At 46.2% G+C, this 21,275-nt stretch overlaps 1 protein-coding gene and 1 pseudogene across 2 annotated transcripts in view; both read left to right on the top strand.

Moving 5' to 3' along the window:
• The first annotated feature begins 1,002 nt into the window (after window positions 1-1,002).
• On the top strand, window positions 1,003-1,788 carry LOC121496106 (annotated as a pseudogene).
• A 5,993-nt stretch (window positions 1,789-7,781) lies between these two features.
• Window positions 7,782-21,275, top strand: part of KCNH1 (potassium voltage-gated channel subfamily H member 1) — a 375,869-nt gene continuing 362,375 nt past the window's right edge. Inside the window, exon 1 of one of the 2 annotated variants that reach the window (XM_041771002.1) lies at window positions 7,782-8,006. In XM_041771002.1, the coding sequence (XP_041626936.1) occupies window positions 7,928-8,006 (79 nt within the window). In that variant the 5' untranslated portion in view covers window positions 7,782-7,927. The remainder of the gene's footprint in view (window positions 8,007-21,275) is intronic. The other variant, XM_041771011.1, reaches the window with a different exon arrangement.

Here is a 21,275-nt window from a genome sequence, read left to right on the forward strand (position 1 = left end):
ATTATTTTTAGGAGCCAGTATTTATTGAGGTTAACTAACAGTTTTTACAAGTTTCTCTGTTTACCATTGTATCTTGTACTCTCTTTTCAGCACATTTTGTTTTCTGCTGTAGTACATTCTTAATCATTTCAGCAACTGTCTGTCAGTTTTATCCTTTCTGTATCTGAAAATGCCATTTTTATACTCCTCTTCAAATTAATAGTTCAGATGTATATGAAAATAATTCAAATATATAGAGCATTTGAAAGACCTTTACAGTGAACACCTATATCCTAACCACCTAGATTTTATAGTTATTAACATTGTGCTGTATTTGTTTTATCCTACATTCATTTATCTATTTCTCCATCTTTCTTTTTGATGCATTTCAAAATAAGTTGTAGACATCCATATACTTCACCCTTAAACACTTAAGACTGAGTATGATTAGCTATGGTTCAATATGTGTTTAGATTTTCTTTTTTGAAATAAAATATACATGATGCATGAAACTCAAATGTATCATTTTATGAATTGTGACAAATACATGTACCTGTATATCCTATACTCTCATTAAGATGTAGGATGGTGCCATACGCCAGGAAGTTCCATCATGTCCCTTCCCAGGTAATCCCTAGAATCCCCCTTGAGAGGCAAACACTATTCTGATTTTTTTTTTTCACCATAATTTCATCTGCTTATTCTAGAATTTTGTATGAATGAAATCATACACCATGTTCTTTTTTTGTCTAAAGCTTTTTCATTCAGCATAGTGTTTTTGAGACTCATCCATTTATCTGAAGTTTGTTTTTATTTTTGAGTAGTATTCTATTGTTTGAGTGGACTTATTCTGGCAGTGATGGACATGGGGTATTTTTAGGTTTTAACTATTATGAATGAAGCTGATGTGAACAAATCTTTTCATGGACGTATGTGGAATTTCTGGGTTGTAGGGGAGGTGAATGTTTAGTTTGATAAGAAACTGTCAAGCTAGGCAGTCCTCTTTTTGTGCCTAGAGCAGCCATGGCTCATGATCCCAAGAAGCATCTGAAGCATGTAGCTGATTCGAAGCATTGGAAGCTGGATAAACTGGCCAGTGTGTTTGCCCTCATTCATCTACTAAACTCCCTAAGCTGAGAGAATGTCTCCCTCTCATCTTTTTCTGAGGAACAGACTTAAGTATGTCCTAACAGGAGGTGAAGTAAAGATCTGTATGCACCATTTTATTAAGATTGATGGCAAAGTCTGAACTGATATAACCTACCCTGCTGGTTTTATGGATGTCATCAGCATTGACAAGACTGGGGAGAATTTCCAACTGATCTATGATACCAACGGTTGCTTTGCTCCTCATCAGATTACACCTGAGGAAGTTAAGTATAAATTGTGCAAAGTGAGAAAGATCTTTGTGGGAACAAAAGAAATTCCCCATATGGTGACCCATGATGCTCACACTGTCTGCTATCCTGAGCCCCTCATTAAAGTGAATGACACCATTCAGATTGATTTGGAAACTGGAAAGATTACTGACTTCATCAAGTTTGACACCGGTAATCTGTGCATGGTGACCAGAGGTGCTTACCTGGGAAGAATTGGTGCGATCACCAATTGAGAGAGACAGCCTTGTTCTTTTGATGTAGTTCATATGAAAGATGCCAATGACAACAATGACCTTTGCCACCTGGCTCTCTCTCTGGTATTGGCAAAGGCTACAAACCATGGATTTCTCTTCCCTGTGGAAAGGGTATCCACCTCACCATTGCTGAAGAGAGAGATGAGAGACTGGTGGCCAAACAGAGCAGTGGGTAAAATAGTCTTTAGGTGATGTGTTTGGAAGTCTTTATTTATTTTTTTTTTAATTTTTATTTATTTATGATAGTCACACACAGAGAGAGAGAGAGAGAGAGGCAGAGACACAGGCAGAGGGAGAAGCAGGCTCCATGCACCGGGAGCCCGACGTGGGATTCGATCCCGGGTCTCCAGGATCACGCCCTGGGCCAAAGGCAGGCGCCAAACCGCTGCGCCACCCAGGGATCCCTGGAAATCTTTAATTAAAGATAATATAGCATGATAACAACAACAAAAAAGAAACTGCCAGCCTATTTTCCCAAGTGGCTTTTATTATTTCACATTTCCACAACGTATGAGAGTTCTGGAGGCTCTACATCCTTGCCAACATATGATATTATCCATCTTTTTAATTTTAGCCATTCCATTGGGCATATATAGGAATTCATCATGTATTCCATTGTTTCTCTCTTATTCATGTTGAGATCCCAATGGCAGTTTCATTTTCATCTCTTTGTAGCTAATCTATCCTTTCCTATGATAGTTTTTAAGATTACCTTTTCCTTTTATGTTCTGAGGTTTCACTGCAATATGTCTGGATTTGTTTGTTTCCCTTTATGCTGCCTTTTCAGTTTGAGTATTTAATTTTAGAAAACTCAATTTGGAGTAATTCATAATTATGGCTGTATGTTCACTGTTGGGGGGAATTTTTATCAGTTGGACCTTAAGGTGTACTGGTTGGTTGGTATAAGTTTTTTTTCTATGTGGGTAGTTTCTTACTGGATTCTGACAGGGTTATGTGAGATTTCTATATAAATTTCTTGGCACAGAGTTGATACACTGTGAGGGCATCTGGGAAAATTCTACCTCAAATATGTGGAATGCTTTGTCTAGAGGTTCTGATTTCTGAAGGTCAACTGTTTCTACCCATATTCTGGGCAAGCTGAGAAATAGGGCTGGTAGGTCCTAATTTTCCAAGCTCTTGACTTCACCAAAACTCCAGTGCCAGTTTCCCCACTATGAAAGGAGCCCGTGTTCTTGGCTTATACCATCACACAAATACTAAAACTCCAGCCTGTAGGGTGTGTTTCCTTTCAGGTTATAAGCCTCCCCCGCCCGTTAGATTCCCACTAATGTTAGTGGTTTCCTCCCTATTTTTGACATCTGAAATTTCCCCCATTTTGCTCTTGAGCTTGGCAATCTATTAATTATGTTTAAAAACATTTTTTCCCCTGTCATTTCTATGTTTTGTGTGGAAAGGCAGTACTCATTACTCCTTAGCTCAGTCTGCCATCTTGATTGTAAGTTTCTCCTTACTCTTTAAACCCATTGTAATTTGGCTTCTTCCCCAGTACTCTATTGAAAATGTATCTACCAAGGTCTCAAATCACCAATGAATCACTAGATTCAGTGGACATTTTCCAGTGTTCACAGCATAATGCTATTATGATGGTGTCTTCATTTCTCCTACTTCAAGACTTTCTCCCTCTGGGCTTCTATAAAACTGCTTCTCGCAGTTGTCCCTGCTTCCAAACTGTTCCTTCTCAGCCTCCTCTGAAGGCTATAAATTGGTGATTTCCAATCTCTGGCTCTACCCAGATGTGTCTTTTGGGTTTTAACCTGTGTGTATCTCCCTGGCCTCTCAGTATTTCTTTGCAATGTCCCACAACATCTCGACTTTTTCAAAATGGAATAAAAATATTCCTAAATCTATTTTAAGATATGAAGAAGAGTGTTATTTCTCTTGATCGTGGTCTTCAAAGGAGAAAGTTTACCTGAATGTAGAAGAGTAGTGGTTTGGATATGGTAGTGAAGAATTAGATGATTCTCACCACAGCCTCTGGCTTTTAGGTACAGAGGCCATAGCAGATGAATATCCTCCAAAGGAGGGGGATCTGTGGAATTTTGAGACCTTAGAAGAAAGCCAAGTCTCAGTTAAGAGGAGATGGAAAAATCTTCAGGGTTGAGATCAAGCTGAGTTGTAATTTATTGACAAAGCGAGATTTAGAATGTACATCTGAGAGAGTAAAGTAGCTGAAAGGAGAGAAATTATAAAGAAGCAAAGCACTCACAGAGCATTTATTGAGCTTCTCGAGGGCAAGTACCAATCATCTGCATCTTTCTATCCTTAGAATCTATCCCAGTGTCTGGTATATGCTAGTCTCTGAGCAAATGTTTGTTATGATAAAATGAGACTGTTGTAAATGGCTTTTAATTATTTTCCACGAGAGGGAGTGCAGTAACAGATCCTGTTCTCTGAATGTAAGAGGAAATGAGAAAGAAGGATATTAACTTTGGGCATTTAGAAGGACATAACCCAATTCTACAAACATTTATAAATGCCTGTTGAGTTAACCACAGTTGAATGCAACACCCACATCTGTGCATGCTTCCCACCCCCCAGTCGCATAGATTCTAATTGCGGCAGATTTTCTCCCTTCTCCCAACAGATCTGGGGTGGAGGGGGTGGGGGTGGGGAGTTGGGGCGGGGTGGGGAGGTATCTATAATAAAGAACAGGTCCTTCCAGTGGATATGGCCCTCACAACTCTCTTCCTCTAAGTTTATTAGAAAATAATTTTTACTAACAGAAATTAAATATAACAAATAATACACTAGGTCACTGGGTTATAGGAGCTGAAATGTCTTCTGCTGCAAATTCCCCGTTTTAGATATTTCACTCTTGATGGCAGAGCAGGTAAGTTACCTCCACGTTCAAATTCTCCTACTGGTGCTAATGGTTTGGTAACCATGAGGCGTCCCTGTTCGGCCATTCTGTCTCCCAGGCTTTCTAGGACTCATAGGTGACTCTCCCATGTTTGAGGGGTTCTTGGCTTTCTGAAATGTGTCACCTATACCTGATGGTCTTAATAAAAGGAAAAAAAGTAATTTCTGTCTTTGCATGATGCCACCCCCCCCACTGCCACGTGTGGCATTGTTTTCCTTTGTATTTGATAGGTTTGTTGTTGTTGTTGTTGGGCATAAAGATTTTTTTCTGTTATCTCCTGGACTCTTCCCAGCCAGTCTATCTGTCCTGGTATACTCCCATCACTATCAGTCCCTTTGTGAACTCACTAATTACACCCAGCTCAATTACATTCGTTAGACCAAAGATTGGCAAAGTCCATCGTTGTTTCACGGAGCTCTCCATCCATTGTGTGAATACAGATATGAACTCATAATTGAGGGGTAAACAAAAACATTGGAAAGTACAGGAGGAGGACTGCTGAGAAGGGTAGAGGAGAGACATCGGAGTAAAAGTTTACAAGTTTTAGACTTTTTATCTTAGACTTTTTATTTTAGACTCTGTATCCTTCTTGGTACAAGTCCTTGGTAGCCTGCTTTCTGCAGGGAGGGACAGAGGCAGCTTAATTGGAATTCTGGCCACAGGTATTTAATTGTCCCTTTAAATAAGAAGTGGCTTTTCCTGTTATATAAAAACACAGGAACGCTCAACTGCCTTGCCAGCGCACATTGGTATATTGTGAATCCTTTACAAATGTGTTACCAAATTTTGACAAATTTGTAAGACTAGAGCTTGCTCCAACTACGATTCCTACATTTCAGTGACAGAGCTCAGAATTTTAAGCTGAGCAGATCCTGGAACTGAATGTAGAGTCGGGAACAGACGGTGTCAAGAAAGAGGTAAGAAGCATAGTGTATTGTGAGACCAGCCCCCAAAAGCCGGTATATTTACTGAACACGTGCAACCTTGGCCTGTAAATTATTCAAGGAGAATGTGGACAGAGTAGAAGAGTAGAGTCTCTTCCCACAGTCAGATAGTGTTGAGGGTTGGGCATGAGAATGTTTGCTTCCTCTTTGAGACACGCTTTCATGGACTCCCTGTGATACACAGTCACACTGAGTAGTGATGGTGGTTAAAGATTGCTGACTTTTTAGTGTTCTTTTAGGTCCTTTAATCTCTTCAAGTGTGTGACTAAACTCTGCAGTTTTCAAAATGGTGCCCCCCTTCCACACACATACAATATTGTGCACGGTGAGAATCACTGTGGTAGTACATTTAAAATTAAAATAGAAGAGATCTCCTGGTTCTTTTTTCTTATCAGGTAAAAGGCTTTAGCATCGCTCACCTCAAATGAATATCATCTGTTTCCTTTTTATCTGAGCCACAGAACATGAAAGCTCATTAAAATCCGAGAAGTTTTATGAACTCAGTTTTCCCCCATTCTCTTCTTTATCTTCCTTGCACAAGCAGGATTATGAGGTTGCTTGATGGGTTTTTAATATTGTCATGAAAAATCTCCCTGTGGGCATGTTTGTGCAGTAGATAACATAACCTTAAGAGTCTTATTCAAATGAACTTATTCAAATGAAGTGGGCAGACGCCACCGAGCCAGCTCAGCACCACATACATTTCAGATAAGTTCTTGTCAACCACCATTTGTTATCTCATTTGTAATAGAACAAAGAACCACTAGACGGAGCTAGGGCTTAAGAAATCACAGCTCGACACTGGGCGTCTGAGTGATGGGTTATCTTCTGGAAAAAGTATATCATTACTTTGATTTCAAAGCCTATGCAAGGGTTACCCAACTCGGCTAGCAGCCGCCATCTATTTGCTTTGTGCCCGCACAAGGTGATGTCCCTAACGGCCCAATTTATTTAGTCACTCATATGATGACATCTCACCTTGGTATGGCACTTTACAGTTTAGAGTGCTGCCCTTGGCATAATTATGTTTGATCTTCACAGTAACTCTGAGGCATTGCTGGGCAAGGATCGGTTCCTGTATTTTGAGACTAATAAATGGAGACGGGGTGTCTGCAATACAATAGGCCGCACCAGGGTGGTGAACCTGGACAGTTGAGGTGGTGGGTCTGTTCTTCCCTCATAAATATTTTGGTGCCGGCCATTAATCCAGCCTGGAACTAACTAGAAAACTATCACCTCCTTTTGTGGTCTCTGGCCACACCCACTGGGGGACGTCTAGTAAAAAGACAGGTAAAGAGTCCTGTGCAGGTGGAAATTGCCCAACACAAGAGAGCACGGGGAAAAGGAGCAAAAGTGAGCTCCTGCCCAGAAAACCCTTGGTGTATATGATTCTTCATATCAGAGGCAAAAGTGTGGAAGACCAGCACCTCATCCTGTGTGTAGACAGTCCTTCAAGCCAAGGTTGTGCTTATTACTGAACGTTAAGTGTTGGGGACCCCATTCCTTCACCTGCACCATTTGGCCTCAGAGGCAAGCCCACCCTTTTGATGCCTGTCAGTTTGCTCCTGTTCCCTAAGCTCACACATTGCATTGATCCTAACAGGTTGTGCTTCAGCCGAAAAGGAAGTCGTGCATATGTACAGATGTTTTCTTGGCCTTGGGTTAAAGCAGACGCTGGATCAGAGTGGAAATCAGGTCAGTCGCTCAGCAAACCTGTGAAACGTCCAGAGCCTGCATCTGTCCTGCCTTGGGTTATCTTTAACGACTCGAGACAGCGCTTCTGGAGCTCCGTCGCTTGGTCACTCTGCGAGTCTGACCTCTTAGGATTCAACTTCTTTAACTACTCGGGAAAACACGGGCAGCTCTCACGGACCCTCTCACGGACGAGGCTCGCAGCCCCCAAGGGGAGGCGGGAAGGTGTTCCAGGGGTCCCCGAGCTCCCAGAGGCTCCGGCCTGCAGCGGAGCGCAGGAGGAGGCTTCCAGGGTCATGTGCCCCCAGGACTCGCGGTGCCCTTGTGGCAGGTGGACGCACCGCGGACCCGGCTCCGCGCCCCGAGCCGCTGCAGGGCTGTGCCAGGGGGTGGCGCTGCCGCCCCAGCCTCGGCCGCCCGCCCGCCGCTTCCCGGCCGCTGCGGGAGCCCCCCGCTCGCTCTCCCGCAGGCCGGCGGGGGGGGCCGGGGGGGCGGGGGCGGGGGGGGCAGCGCCCGGTAGGGGGCGCCCCGGGCCAGGCGCCGCGGCTCCCTCCGCCCACCCGGAAGGGCTGCGGCGAGGCGAGCCCCGCGCGAGTGCTCCGCGAGGCGGGCGGCGGGGAGGGAGGCGCGAAGAGGGCGCGAGGGCGGCAGCCGGAGGGAGCGCCGCGCCTGGCCGCCCGGGTCCCCGCGGGGCGCATGGGGCGCCCGGAGCCGCGATCGCGCCAGGGCCCGGCGCCCAGCTCGCCGCTGGCGTGAGCAGCCGCGCCGGGACGCCCTGGACCGCGAGCCGCCGGGAGGATGACCATGGCCGGGGGCAGGAGAGGACTGGTGGCCCCGCAGAACACGTTCCTGGAGAACATCGTGCGGCGCTCCAGTGGTAAGCGGCGCCTGCGGCTTTCGGGGACCCGGGCTCTCCCTCCCGCCGCTCGGCGCCCGCGGATGCAGCGGAGCCCGCAGCTCTGCCGGGAGCCGCGGCGCGGGGCCGCCTGCCCGGGGCTGGCGAGGTGCGCAGGGCGGGGCGAGGTCCGCGCGCCCCAGCGCCCGGGGACAGCCCCCCTCGCGCCTTCCCCGTCCCCCCTCCGGACGGCGGGACCGCGGATGGGCAAAGTACTGGGAAAAGTGATGGGGAGCCGGGCGCGGCGGGAGCGGCAGCGCGCACCCCGCAGCACCGCCCGCCCCCCGCCAGGCTCGCGGGGCTCCCCGGCTGCACCCCGGGCGCCGCCTCTCCCCGCGGGGAGCCCGCAGTCCGGAGGCCGGCGGGGCCGGGCCCCCCCACGCCGAGGGCTGGGAAGTCCGAGGCGTGGGACGCGGGGGTCCAGGGACGCGCTGCACCTTGCCCGGGTCCACCTCTCCCCCGCCCCCCACCCATCCCACCCCTTTGGAGGTTAAGGCTCGTGAGGGGCAGAGTTTCCTGGACTTGGGTGGCAAGTGGAGCGCACAGGGGCAGAGCTGGCCGGGCGGGCGCAGGGCAAAGCTGTCACAGGTCCTCTCTCCCACACCTCAGCAGGTTCATGCCCGCACACCTTGCTCACCTCTAAATTCCCCACCTCGCCAAGCCTGTCAATCTGTCCAGCACCCAGTCACCCGGTGCTCCCCGCTCCTCTCTTTCTTTCTCTGTGGCATTAAGGTGGACAGTGCATGGCAGGGAGCTGGGCGGGATGCTCCCCAGGGAGCAGGGATGCCAAGGGAAGGGAGCGCTGGGCGGGATGCTCCCCAGGGAGCAGGGATGCCAAGGGAAGGGAGCGCTGGGCGGGATGCTCCCCAGGGAGCAGGGATGCCAAGGGAAGGGAGCGCTGGGCGGGATGCTCCCCAGGGAGCAGGGATGCCAAGGGAAGGGAGCGCTGGGCGGGATGCTCCCCAGGGAGCTGGGATGCCAAGGGAAGGCAGCGCTGGGCGGGATGCTCCCCAGGGAGCTGGGATGCCAAGGGAAGGCAGCGCTGGCGATCCCTTCTGGACCCACACGCAGCAAAGCATCCTGGCTCCAGCTCGCAGGGCAGAGAGGAGGTGGGCGTCTGGCCCCGGTCATCACGGGGCCCAAATGAACGGGGGCCAAGCCTGGAGATGCTCTTTACAGGTTCCGGGACTCCTCTCCTCCCAGGAACCGAAGACACGAAGAGCTAACTTAGGAAATAGGTTTTAAAAAGGCACAAATGTCACAGTTTCGGAGCCTTAAGGAGGAGCCCGTGTTTAAAATCATGGGCTTCTGTTTGGATTTAGTTAGGGATTCAGGGGGGAAGAGCGTGAGCAGTGACTTGTGCTCCCAAGAAATACTCTTTAATCGAAAAGTGATGGAAGTTGATCTTAACAACAAAAAGCTTATCAACCAGGATAGCCTATTCTTGGGTCTTATTTAAATATCTTAGAAATGATCATTTATTGTGTGTCTCTTAAGAGTACCGAAGAGTTTCTGTTTAGTCACCTTTTCCTTCAAGGTCTCTCTCACTCAAACTCACGAAGGGGGCTTTTAGAACAAGGTGACCCCCATTACCTGGGGATTGGAGGGGATGAGAATTACTTGGTGAGTAGTCCCCATGAACTCTTCTGTCCTGAAGAAGCTGGAGGCGTTCATGGATTTTTAAATAAAATCACTAGTTAAGAGTTCACGTGCTGTGATTGCTGTGGTTATTGCCCTGTTAGGGGGTGTGGAGACAGTCTGGCAGATTTGGGGGATCTCAGTGACATCAATTTTCTCATGAATCTCCAGGACAATTCCTTTTTTTTCTTATTATTTATTTATTTATTTAGTTATTTAGTTAGTTTTTTTTGGTGAAGAGGCAGTGTCCTTTAAGTTATAAGGGAAACCTCGTGTCTCATGTGTATCATACTGTTTTTGAATGGAGAAGGAGATAACAGATCTTGCATGTAACAGTCCTAAGTTTCCCTGGGCTTGTAGGAGGGCCTTAAGAAGGGTGGGGCTAGGGGTCCCTGGGTGACTCAGTGGGTTGAGTGTCTGATTGTTGATTTTGGCTCAGGCCAAAATCAGGGTCCTGGGATGGAGCCCTGTGTCAGGCTCCCTGCTTGTGGGGGCGGGGGTGGGAGTCTGCTTGAGAATTCTCTCTGTCCCTCTGCCCCTCCTCAGCTTGTAGTTTCTCTCTCTTTCTTTCTCCAATAAATAAACAAATCTTAAAAAGAAATAAGAGTGGTGAAACTAATGCCCCACAACCACAAAATCAATCTGGAGCTGGGAATGCAGAATAAATACTCTAGTTGATTTTCTTAGAGCCACTTCTCCTTTATAAGCATATATAGAATGTCAATAGACTAAGTAGCTGGGAATATTTTTAGCATTGGCATTTTAATTTCAGTACCAATCCCAACAGCTTGACTTCAGTTAACCAACCAACCAAATGACATCAACCACACAAACAAAACATCCTTAGGAGAGTTGGATGAAGTCTTAACATGATCTATTGTTTCAGAAGAAAGTATTCTGGTCTTGAAATGTGGGATTTAAGCTTCTCGTGATCCCTTTCATCACATTTCCTAGAGACAAACAGAAGAAAAATATGTGGACTCTTGGAAATATCACAATATCTACATGCATTGTTTTATTTTACAGTGATGGAAAAAGTCTATTTAAAAATATTGATTGTCTCCTCCTGAAATCCACCAGCCTTTTTTGGACGTGACAGTGTTTAAATAGCAGCTTACCTTTAATAGCAGTACTTTTTGGATCATCTTTATTAAGCATTTTCTCCCAGTGGTCTTATGCAGTATTGTGGTTCCTGTTTTACAGATCAGAAAACTGAGCCCTTGGAATATTAAGTGACTTATTCAAAGTGGCAGGCACACATTGCCTGACACAGGAAGTCTTTGGAGGGTATCATTCATTTCCTCCTGTAGCATCATTGTTTCTCCAGCCATATAACTTAGCCTGTCTTTAAAACACACACACACACACACACACACACACACACACACACACACCCCCAAAAAACTACTCTCATTATATGCTTATGGATAATAAAAGTGACTTTGTCTTGGGGCATTAGAATATCTGGTGTCTGGAGTATCATGACCTGTAGGATTAGGTGCTGCATCGTCTGCCTCTGCTTCCCCATCCTTGTGTAGATGAAGAAGGTGAAGGAAGCACATTTCCTCAAATATTTAAGGGCAGAGCTGATGAGACCTGAAGTCCCTTGACCCCAGTGTCATGTTCCTTATGGTACACTATGCAGCGGCCTTCCTTGTATTGCCAGTATGTTCTCTAGAGAAGCTTAATTTCCCAGGGGAGATTAAATAAAATGTTATAACAACAAGAACAACATCCATTTTGGCTAACAGCCATACTACCACATCCAAACGGAATAACAGGGCAAAGGAGAAGCTAATTCTGTTTTAAGCAAGGGCAGTATTTTCATCTTTGTCAGTGGTTTAGCTGAAGTCACCGGTGGGGTAACAGCCACTTACTTATTCATGCACCTGCTTATAGTTATAAAGTTTTAAATAACTTTTCAGAGAATATCACATTTGATCCTCATATGCCAGCAGAGGAGGTGCAGTGTCTCCATTTTAGAGTTTCAGGAGCTGAGAATCTCGGGGTGCCTGGGTGGCTCAGTTGGCAAAGCGTCTGCCTTTGGCTCAGGTCATGATCCCGGGGTCCTGGGATCGAGCCCTGCCTTGGGCTGCCTGCTCAGCAGGGTGTCTGCTTCTCCCTCTGCCGCTGCTGCTCCCCCTGGCTCCGCCCTGCGTGTCTTCTTTCCGTCTCTCTTTCTCTCTCTCAAATAAATAAATCAAAATCTTAAAAAAAAAATCCTTCGGTTAAGTAATGTACTTACAGTTAGTAAAAGGCAGTTGGAGGCACGTCAGGTACTAGTCAGCAGCTGTGACAGGTTTGTTCATTCAAAAAGGATTTATCGAGCACAGTTATTGAATGCTGAGGATATAGTGGGAATCAAGGAACCCTCCTTGCCCTCAGAAATTTGCATTCTAGTGAATCTTAGTCCAAGCATCTTGACCCTTCCCACGATGCTTTCTGGCTGTAGCTCTTATACAGGCTTGACATTGTGTTTAAAAAGATTTTTTTTTTAAAGGTATTTCTTGGTTTTGATGGGACTAAAATCTAGTTTAACTTTCTCTGATACATTCCGAATACCATTTGAAGGAGAGATTTTTTTAGAAAAGATTTTATTTACTTATTCATGAGAGAGAGAGAGAGAGGGGTAGAGACACAGGCAGAGGGAGAAGCAGGCTCCAAGCAGGGAGCCCGATGTGGGACTTGATCCCAGGTCTCCAGGATCACGCCCTAGGCCGAAGGCAGGCACTAAACCACTGAGCCACCGGGGCTGCCCTGAAGGAGGGATTTAATAATTATCTGTTTTTTTTTTTTTTTTTTTGAAGAGTTGCGAGTAATTAGCAGGAATAATTAAGTATTCTCCAGATTTTGCTTATGGTCATGTCAGTGATCATGTCAAATCCTTCTATTGACTTTGTTACCACATACGCAAAGCCAGCCTGTTTCTCTTTATTTTCATGATTGGAAAGTGTTATTCCAGAATATTTTTTGATGGTTGCTTAAATCTGCAGGCACTTACTGTCATGGGAAGGCTGGCAGACCTTAGTGCCAGGAAACTACAAAAATATTACCCTAAATGGTCCCATTCTAGGCAGAACATATGTTTCAGTGTTCGGAAACCTATATCAAACAATTGTAGGTGCCAGTAAGAATCCATGCACATTAGCAGGAGTGAAACATAGCACATTTTGGTACAGATTTATGTACATGTATAATTTACAGATTGCTAAATCAGCTGTGTTTTTGTATAGTGTTAAGTTGGTTCAGGTTGTTGATATAATTAGTACACAAACAGGATGAAAGCCGCGGGTAATGTTGTGTCTCCTCATAGATGTGTTGAGCCACGGTAATATTTATAAAACAGAAAACTGGTTAAAATCCATTGTTGCTCCGAAAGGGGAATAGATGGTAATCTGGATTATTACCAGCTCCACGGAGCTTGTTTTTTCTCTTGTAATATGTTCCGAGATAACCTTCAGCCAAGGCTCAGCTGTCTTGCTCTGAAAGTGTCAAAAAGTAAAATCTAGTGACTGATATTGCTCGGAGATAGGGAAGATGCAGGCCTCTGATTTAACGGGAGACAATAACATTTCCAAACTCCATGGGCTTTTTTTTTTTTTAAAAATCCCTCTATTTTAATCATCGATCGTGAAAGAAGAAATGCATTTGAGGAGCACTGTGGGCGAGTTGAATCTTTGCCTTCATTCTTTCTCACACCAGCTCTTCATTTATGATTGGGCTTTGTTTGGCCCTGGCTTCTCCAGCATTACCTCGAAGTGCCCCACTCCTTCTCCTTCCCTTTATTTTTGGTTAGTTAATGGCTTGTAGGCAAACACTTAAAAAAAAAATATTTGTTATTTATTCAAAGGCATCACTTTCCTAATGTGAGTGTCTGCTTGATACATTTTGGGTATTTGGACCATGGTTTGTTTTTGTTTGTTTCTTTAGGTGGCCACACCTGTAACTGGTGAGAAAGAGAAATAGAATCACAGAACTTTAGGTCCAAAGGGACATTTTCTACTATTCGTTTTCCAGTGTTCAAATGTCTCCAGAATTTCCCTCTCAGTTGTTATCCAGCCCATGCTTGAATAGTGATGGGGTGCTCACTTTTTTACAAGGAATGTTCTGTTTTCAAGTAACTAGTAATTGTGAACTAGTTTCTCTTGTGTTGCCTTGTCTTGTTTTGCCTTCCCTTCTCTTCCCTCTCCTCCCCACCCCTCTTCTCCCCTTCTTTTTTCTTCTCTCCTCCTTCTCCTACTCTTTTCTTGTTGTTATTCTTTGGTCTCACCCAAATCTGTCCTCTTACAGCTACCAGCCACTCATTTGAGGTCTGGCCCATGGAACAAAACTGACCTAGTTCACTCCTTTTTCCAATCAGAAAACCTTTCTTTTTTTTTTTTTTTTTGGTGGTGGTTATTTGATAATAGTTGTCCCGCCTTGATTCTTCTTCCTTTTTATTTTTTTAAATTTTTTTGATTGTATAATACCACAATAGAAAGCATATAAAATAATTTTGTGTAGCTCAACACATTTGTATAAAGTGAATATGGTCCTGTCACCATCTATGCCAAGAAATAGAATCTTGCCAGCTCTCCAGAAGCGCCCCGGACCCTTCCTGATCCCAGCTCCCTTACTCTCAAAGGGAACCATCTTCTGATTTCATGGTGATCACTTTCTTGCTTCTTCCTCCTAATTTTGCCACCTTGTTTTGTATTTCTGAACACCTGCAGTTTAATTTTTTATCTGTTTTTGAGCTCCAGATGCATGGGGCCATACAGCATGTGTTCTTTTGTCAGTTGGAAATTCACCCATGTTGTCCCATGTGCTGTTGGGTCATATTTACTGTGGTGTGATGCTTTATGGCATGACCATACCACACATTTTATGTATCTTTTCTGCTGTTGATGATGGACTTGTGTTGGTTCACAAACTGGTTTCTGCACACGGAAGGCAAGGATATACCAAAGAAAGAGCCAGGCCACTCCAGATGGGTAGGTGGCAGGTTTATTTGTAAGCAAGGGAACTTACTTAGGAGGCTTGTCTTGGGTTGCCAAAAGACAAGTAGATCTCTGCACCTACTACTAGAATCTTACAAGTTGATACACAGGCCTTGACTGGGGCCAGCCATGTATTCAGTCCTCATGAAACCACCCCTGACTCTTTCACGGCTGCATGCTTGGAATGGCTCCCACTGTGGGAGCAGTGAGCAGAATGTACATTCCAAGGGCAGAGGAGGGGGTGAGGAGCCTCCGATTGCCTGGGCCCAGCTGGCAGGTCAACCAGTGGTCACATCATCTCGGTGACCTCCTCCAGCAACATGTGAGCTGTTTTCAGTTTTTTTGCTATTCGTGCTGGTCCAGACATTCTTGTACATGTCTTTTTGGACATGTGGGGACCTATTTCTCTTGCATGTTTACCTGGGATGTGTTAACTGGTTAACTACGGTAGATGATGCCAAGCAATTGTCCCAAGGGTTTGTGTCAATTTGCCATCCCATCAGGGGTGAAGGAGAGTTCTCATCACTCCACATCCTGGCCAAAACTTGGCATTTTTTCCTTTTTTTCTCTTTAATGGGGACATTGCCCAAACAGTCTAGTAACTAATAAAATAGGGTCATTTAGAGTTCTGTTAATAGTGAGCACATGAACAAAATGAAATGAAAACAAAACTTGCTCTTGTCCTTTGGGAGGCATCAGTGTCTAGTGTGTGTTGAAATATTCTCACAGTCTGAACTGCCTCACACACGCTGATAAATGACATGAAAGACTTGCCCAGTTAGAATTGTGTGCAAAGGGTTCATGCAGGGGTGTACACGTGCGTATGCGCGTGTGAGTGTGTGTATTTAGGAGACCCATTTTCTTAAGCTGAGAAGCACTAAACCCCAGGGATAGAGATTATGTAAGAATCAGAGCTGGAAGTGAGAAGGAAATAGGAAGTGGATGATTTATGTTTATTTTAGTGAAAGACGGAAAATGGCTGTTGGAAGGAAGGGCACAGATGAAAGAGGCCTGAAAAATCAAAAGACAAAGTAAAATGGAAAGTAAGGTCTAGCTTATGGGTTCAGCTTCACAAACACAATGGACCTCCTTTGTGCCTGATGCTGAGCCAGAGGCCGAGCAGAGCACAATGAGGGAAAATTCTGTGATATGGGGTCTGGTAGGGGGATTTATGATGAAGACCAGCAGGCACTGTAGACCTCGAGAGATTTAAGCGATGTTGTGTTGGTTGAACACACATGACACATGTTTCCCTTATAAATGCCTTACCCCCAAATTATTCTTAGATTTTACAGCCATTTCTTTTCCTGTGAGATAGAACGTGGGATGACTAGATCCCTGAAGTCAATTTAAAGAAGATTGCAGAATGTGTGAATCTTTGTTTTGGTGGGTGGAAGTTTTCCTAAAAAAAAAAGAAAAAAATCTCACTCCTGGGGGATATCTCACCACTCTGACTTCTTTGGCATGCTGTCTTGGGTTGTTCACCCATTGTGAGCTTTCAGCTGTTGACTTTAAAAATAAAACAGTCATTTATTTTACCAGCAAAAGTGGGTTGATTCAGGAATAGCAGAGAATTATAATTTGGGACAAGCAGGCTCTGGCAGAAAGGACGGGGTGTCCAACAAAGGAGGGGAACGTTTTATGGAGAAGAAGGAGGAAGTTGGGGGGTGGGGGCTTGTTTTGAATAAGTGTCCATTGGAGAAAGGCAGGAATTCAGGGTGATGATGGCTTCTCGTTGGCTGAGTTGCTGAGGTGGTCAATTCTTACAGGAGATGCGCAGTGTACATCTTTCCCTCTTTGGGCCTGTAGCTGCTGCTGATTCTTTCCTGTTGAGGATTCTTCTGTTGGGGGCCTGTAGGTGATGGACAGTTCTTGACATTGTGTGGTGCTGCGTGAGAGCTCCCCTTTCTGGCCTCTCTACTCCCATTTTAGTCAGTCCCTTTACGTTTCCACGCAGCATGTTCTGGATGCTGGGATTTGTTTGGTGCTCTGTTGTCCACGCGCATGCGGTCGTGGCAAGCACACTGCGGTCTGAGCAGCTTTAGCATCTCACTTCTCATGGTCTCTGCTCCGACAGTCACGCGCTGCTGCTAATGAGCAACTACCAAAAACTCTTCCGATTGGGTGTCCGAGAGTTATGCCAATAATCAGAATGTTTGCTTCCTCATCCTAAGATTGCTCATGTTGTAAATTGAAATGACATTCTTTTGATTAGCTCTAGGTTGCATAAAACTGAGTTTGCAAATTAACTGAGTCAGTTCTTTCCTTTCCTTTTTTTTTGGTTTTATTTATTTGAGAGGGAGCGAGCAAGAGAGAGCATGAGTGGGAGAGGGAGAGGAAGGAGCACAGAGACACAGGGCTCGATCCCAGGACCCTGAGATCATGACCTGAGCCAAAGGCAGATGCTTAACCAACTGAGCCAATTCTATAATTATTAATGTAATTATTAACCAAGAGTGCCCCCAAACCGTCATTTCTCATGTATTTTTACAAATTTTTTTTTTTTTTTTTTTTTTTTTTTTTTTTTTTTACGATAGTCACACACAGAGAGAGAGAGGCAGAGACACAGGCAGAGGGAGAAGCAGGCTCCATGCACTGGAAGCCCGACGTGGGATTCGATCCCGGGTCTCCAGGATCGCGCCCTGGGCCAAAGGCAGGAGCTAAACCGCTGCGCCACCCAGGGATCCAATTTTTACAAAATTTTTAATTTATTTATTCATGAGAGACACAGAGAGAGGCAGAAACACAGGGAGAGGGAGAAGCAGGCTCCCTGTGGGGAGCCCAATGCAGGACTCAATCCCAGGACCCCAGGATCACACCCTGAACCAAAGTCACACCCTCTATCTCTGAACTACCCCAGGTGTCCCTCTCATATCTTTTTAAAGGTCTTGAGGTGACATCAGGTGCTTCTGTGAAGAAGAAAGTCCTCTCCTTCCTCTCTTGTTCCTCCTTCTCTGAAAGAAACACACACAGCGTGGGCCCCCCAGTCCTCACATTCCCACCCTGGGGCCTGCGTCTGAGAGATGCTACTGTACTGGCACATTTTACTGATGCTTTGCCCCCGCTTAAGTGTGGTCTTCATTTTAGACTACACAACCGTGGCAAGGAAAATGAGTTCATTTGAGTGCTAAGTCTGTATTTACTTTATCTAAATGGATTTTTTTAAAGTTTTAATTTTGTTTCTTCTCAGCATTATTGGTATCAAATTGTTCAGGATTCTATGCTGCTGTCGTGAACGTTGTGCTTTGGGTGGGTCAGGGTGCTGCCTATCTTCTCTTTGCCTCCCTAGAGCCATTCTCTTTTCTTTCTTTCTTTCTTTTTTTTTTTTTTAAGATTTTATTTATTTATTCATGAGAGAGAGAGAGAGATTGAGAGGGGCAGAGGGAGAAGCAGGCTCCATGCAGGGAGCCCCATTCTCTTTTCTTCTCTAACCTGCTCTGTGTCTGGGAGGCTGCCCTGTATGGGTGATGTCCATGGGCTCCCTTGCTTCCTGGCTTCTGGCTGGCTCCAGCCCTCGAGGGGCATACCCCCCACGAGATGGAGGGAGAATTTATTTACTCTGTGCTGTTTCTTCTCCCAGTTTCCTCCCTCCCTCCCTCCCTCCTTCCACCCTAGCCTAGCTGTTTTCCCTTGATTGAAGACTATACATCTAGCTCACTCTCTTCGGGTCTGGGTAGGGCTGAGTGTCCTAAAGTTTCTAAGCATTACTAACCCTGGGGGTGCTGCCTGTGGCTGAAGTTTCTCTTGGGGTTGTCCTGGGGTCACCCTGGGGGTGCTACCTGTTGCTGAAGTTTCTCTCGGGGGTGTCCCGGGAGCAGGCTGCAGCTGGCTGGTACTGCCTCTCAAGATCTGATTATGTGCATCTCTTCCCTATTCTATGTTCTGAGACTTCACCTTGGTGGCTTTACATCTGCCATGCTGGGGTATGTGCACCCCCAGAAGCTGGCAAATGGTGTATATCACCTGCCATGATTTACCAGCACGCCACTGCCGATACCTCCCCACCTGTGCCTTTGTAGATAGTTCTGTTATTCGCCACTCGTCTAACTCTGAGTGTGCCATTATTTCCCCGCCAGGACTAACTGATAGAACCAGTTACTTGTTCTCTGGATCAAGTACTTTCTCAACCTTTTGTCCAGACCAGCTGTAATCATGGGGGGCGGGAGGGGGGACCCAATGAGGGGCAGGGGTGTTTGTTCCAGGTTGTTCTTTCAACTGAATGAAAAACACCTGTGTTCTGTGTGCCACAGGCAGCTGTCCTTGCTTTTCCACTCAGTGAGGTGGTCCCCTCCAGGCTGGGGGGCTACTTTCACATTCCTTCTCCATCTTCTTTCACTGTCGTCATTTCAGAGGTCAGGAAAGACCATGAGTAAATTGTGAGTTTATCAGAGACAGCGGAAGCCAGGTACTTACTCCAATTTATAAGCGCCGATTATAATCACTGGGGACAGTCATGACCTTGGACGAAGGGCCTTTCTCACATGTGTCCCTGGCAGCCTTGCCTCTCCTGATCTTCACTGGGACCCTTGTCCTGTGGGTGCTTTTGTCATTCTCATTCTACAGATGCAGACACATGGGTGTCACAGTTGGGGGACTGCTGCTTTTGAGACCCACCCCGTGTGGTTTTTTTTAACTCGAGAGGTAAACGGTTGGCTGCTAAGGTGTGTGGATGGAGGAGGGTGCATGTTGGACCGAGTGGACTTTTTCTCTATAGCCTTTCAAGTAGTTTTCTGGTTGTTCTCACGTGCCATTCTTGCCTCGGGTAGCAGCTAGCGGGTCAGTGGTTCCAAGGACCTACTGGGCCCTGTTAAACCCCCTTTTTGGCCAAATCGCTCGGAAGTTTGAAGTTGTGGTTTCCTCTGCTGCACATTTACCCACCATCCACTTTTCGTCTTTCAGAAACTGAGCTCATGCCTTCTCCTTGTTTTGGTGTATATCCCTTTTCCTTTTTCCGTCATCCTTCCAGAACGAGGAAATACTAGTGTGTGATCAATCTGCCATCTTGAAGTGGTAACTGATATCTCCTGAAGACAGAGGAGGCCCTCAATTCTAGCCTTCTCCCTCTGTCAGATAAAATTACACCTCATGCTTCCCCCCCAGGGAGCGTGTCCAGGGATTGTGCTCTGGCCCGACTTCCATGGAGTGTGCCATTTTTCTCTGTTGTTCTTGACAATGACAAAACTAAAACCGTTTAGTAATGAGTTTGATGTCCTTTGTTTGAGGGAAAAACAATCCATGGACTGGGGGAATGTGGTGCCTCACAAGCAGCGGAGGCTCCTCCAGGGGGATTGGGACAGGAGCGGGTTCTATATGGTGTTAGAAGGGGCGATGTGGAAACATGGCATCGTGACTGGTTAGGAGGTCAGGATTTCCTTACCAGGCCAGCAGGTCTTGTTTTCTAGGTAAGGTCGGCTAGCTAAAGGTGAGCTGAGGGTTGGGATTGGTGTGCGTGGGGTGTTCCTGACAGTGAGGCGTTTCCCGTCAGTGTGAGCTGATTTAGGTTTAGATTTGTGACATAGGCCGGGCCACTGGGGCGGCCACCACTTCGTGAATCCCAGAGAACGAATTAGCTGCCACTCTCTGCCCTAACTTCCCAATCCCTGCCTTCCAGCTGTCTCTAGGTGCGCCTTCGCTTTGAATTTCCTGCTTTTCTTCTCTTTCTCTCTCTCCCTCTGGCTCCTGGTCTCCATCTGTTTCCTCAGGCTCTCCTGCATGCTCTTCCCATGGGCTCATGTTCTCTGCTTACTCGCTCTCTGGGTCTTGCTATGGGTCTCTTGGTCTTGGGCGCCCATTCTCCAGCTCTGCCTCGTGCTCTTGTACTCCTTGTTGGCCATCCCTCCTCCTCCCGTGCTCCTTGTCCTTCCATTCCCTCCCCCTCACATCTCTCCGTCTGTCTTCCTGTCCATCTCTGCCTCCTGCTGCCCGCCGTGGATTGTCTCTGTGGCTCTCTGCCTTTTGTCTGTACCCCTGTCCGTCTGTGTTGCTGTTTGCCACTTGTCTCCATCACTATCTGCCTGTCATCTCTATCTGTTTGTTGTCTCTCTTTGTAGTCTCTGCCTCCACCTTTCCTTCGTTTGTCCATCTCTTTTCGTCCAGTTCTCCCTTCACCTGCCTCAATAGATGCTCTTGCATGGATCCATCAGATGGCCTTATTTCTCTCCCAAGACCTCCTTTCTCCACTTACTCGGCAGCATGCACAAGCTCAGCTCTACAGACCTCTTGGTCCGAGCATCTTGGTTTTTGTTCTGAGAGAATCTAATTGGCCCAGCTCTAACTATGAGTTGTTGGCTGGTTGTTTGTTCCTGGCCCAGTCTGCTGTGACTGGGGCCTGGATGGGCTGTCGGGAGGGCAAGGAGTTATGTGATATGTAGACTATGGCAGGTACAACTAGACAGGGAGGTGGGCAGAACTTTCAAGCAGACAGATGTATCCCCTGCACTCCTGCCATGCCTGGGACAAAGTAGTTACTCAAATATTTGTTATATTGAACTGAGCTGCTCTGAGATTCTTTCCATCCACCTTGGTGCTATACTCTAGCCTCACTGAGCCGTTTACCAAGAAAGTTGTAAAGTAACGTAGGAGAGGGACACCTGCGTGGCATCTGTGGTTGAGCGTCTGTCTTCTTCTCAGGTCA

This window comes from Vulpes lagopus, chromosome 1, assembly GCF_018345385.1.
Source record: "Vulpes lagopus strain Blue_001 chromosome 1, ASM1834538v1, whole genome shotgun sequence".
NCBI classification, from domain to species: domain Eukaryota; kingdom Metazoa; phylum Chordata; class Mammalia; order Carnivora; family Canidae; genus Vulpes; species Vulpes lagopus.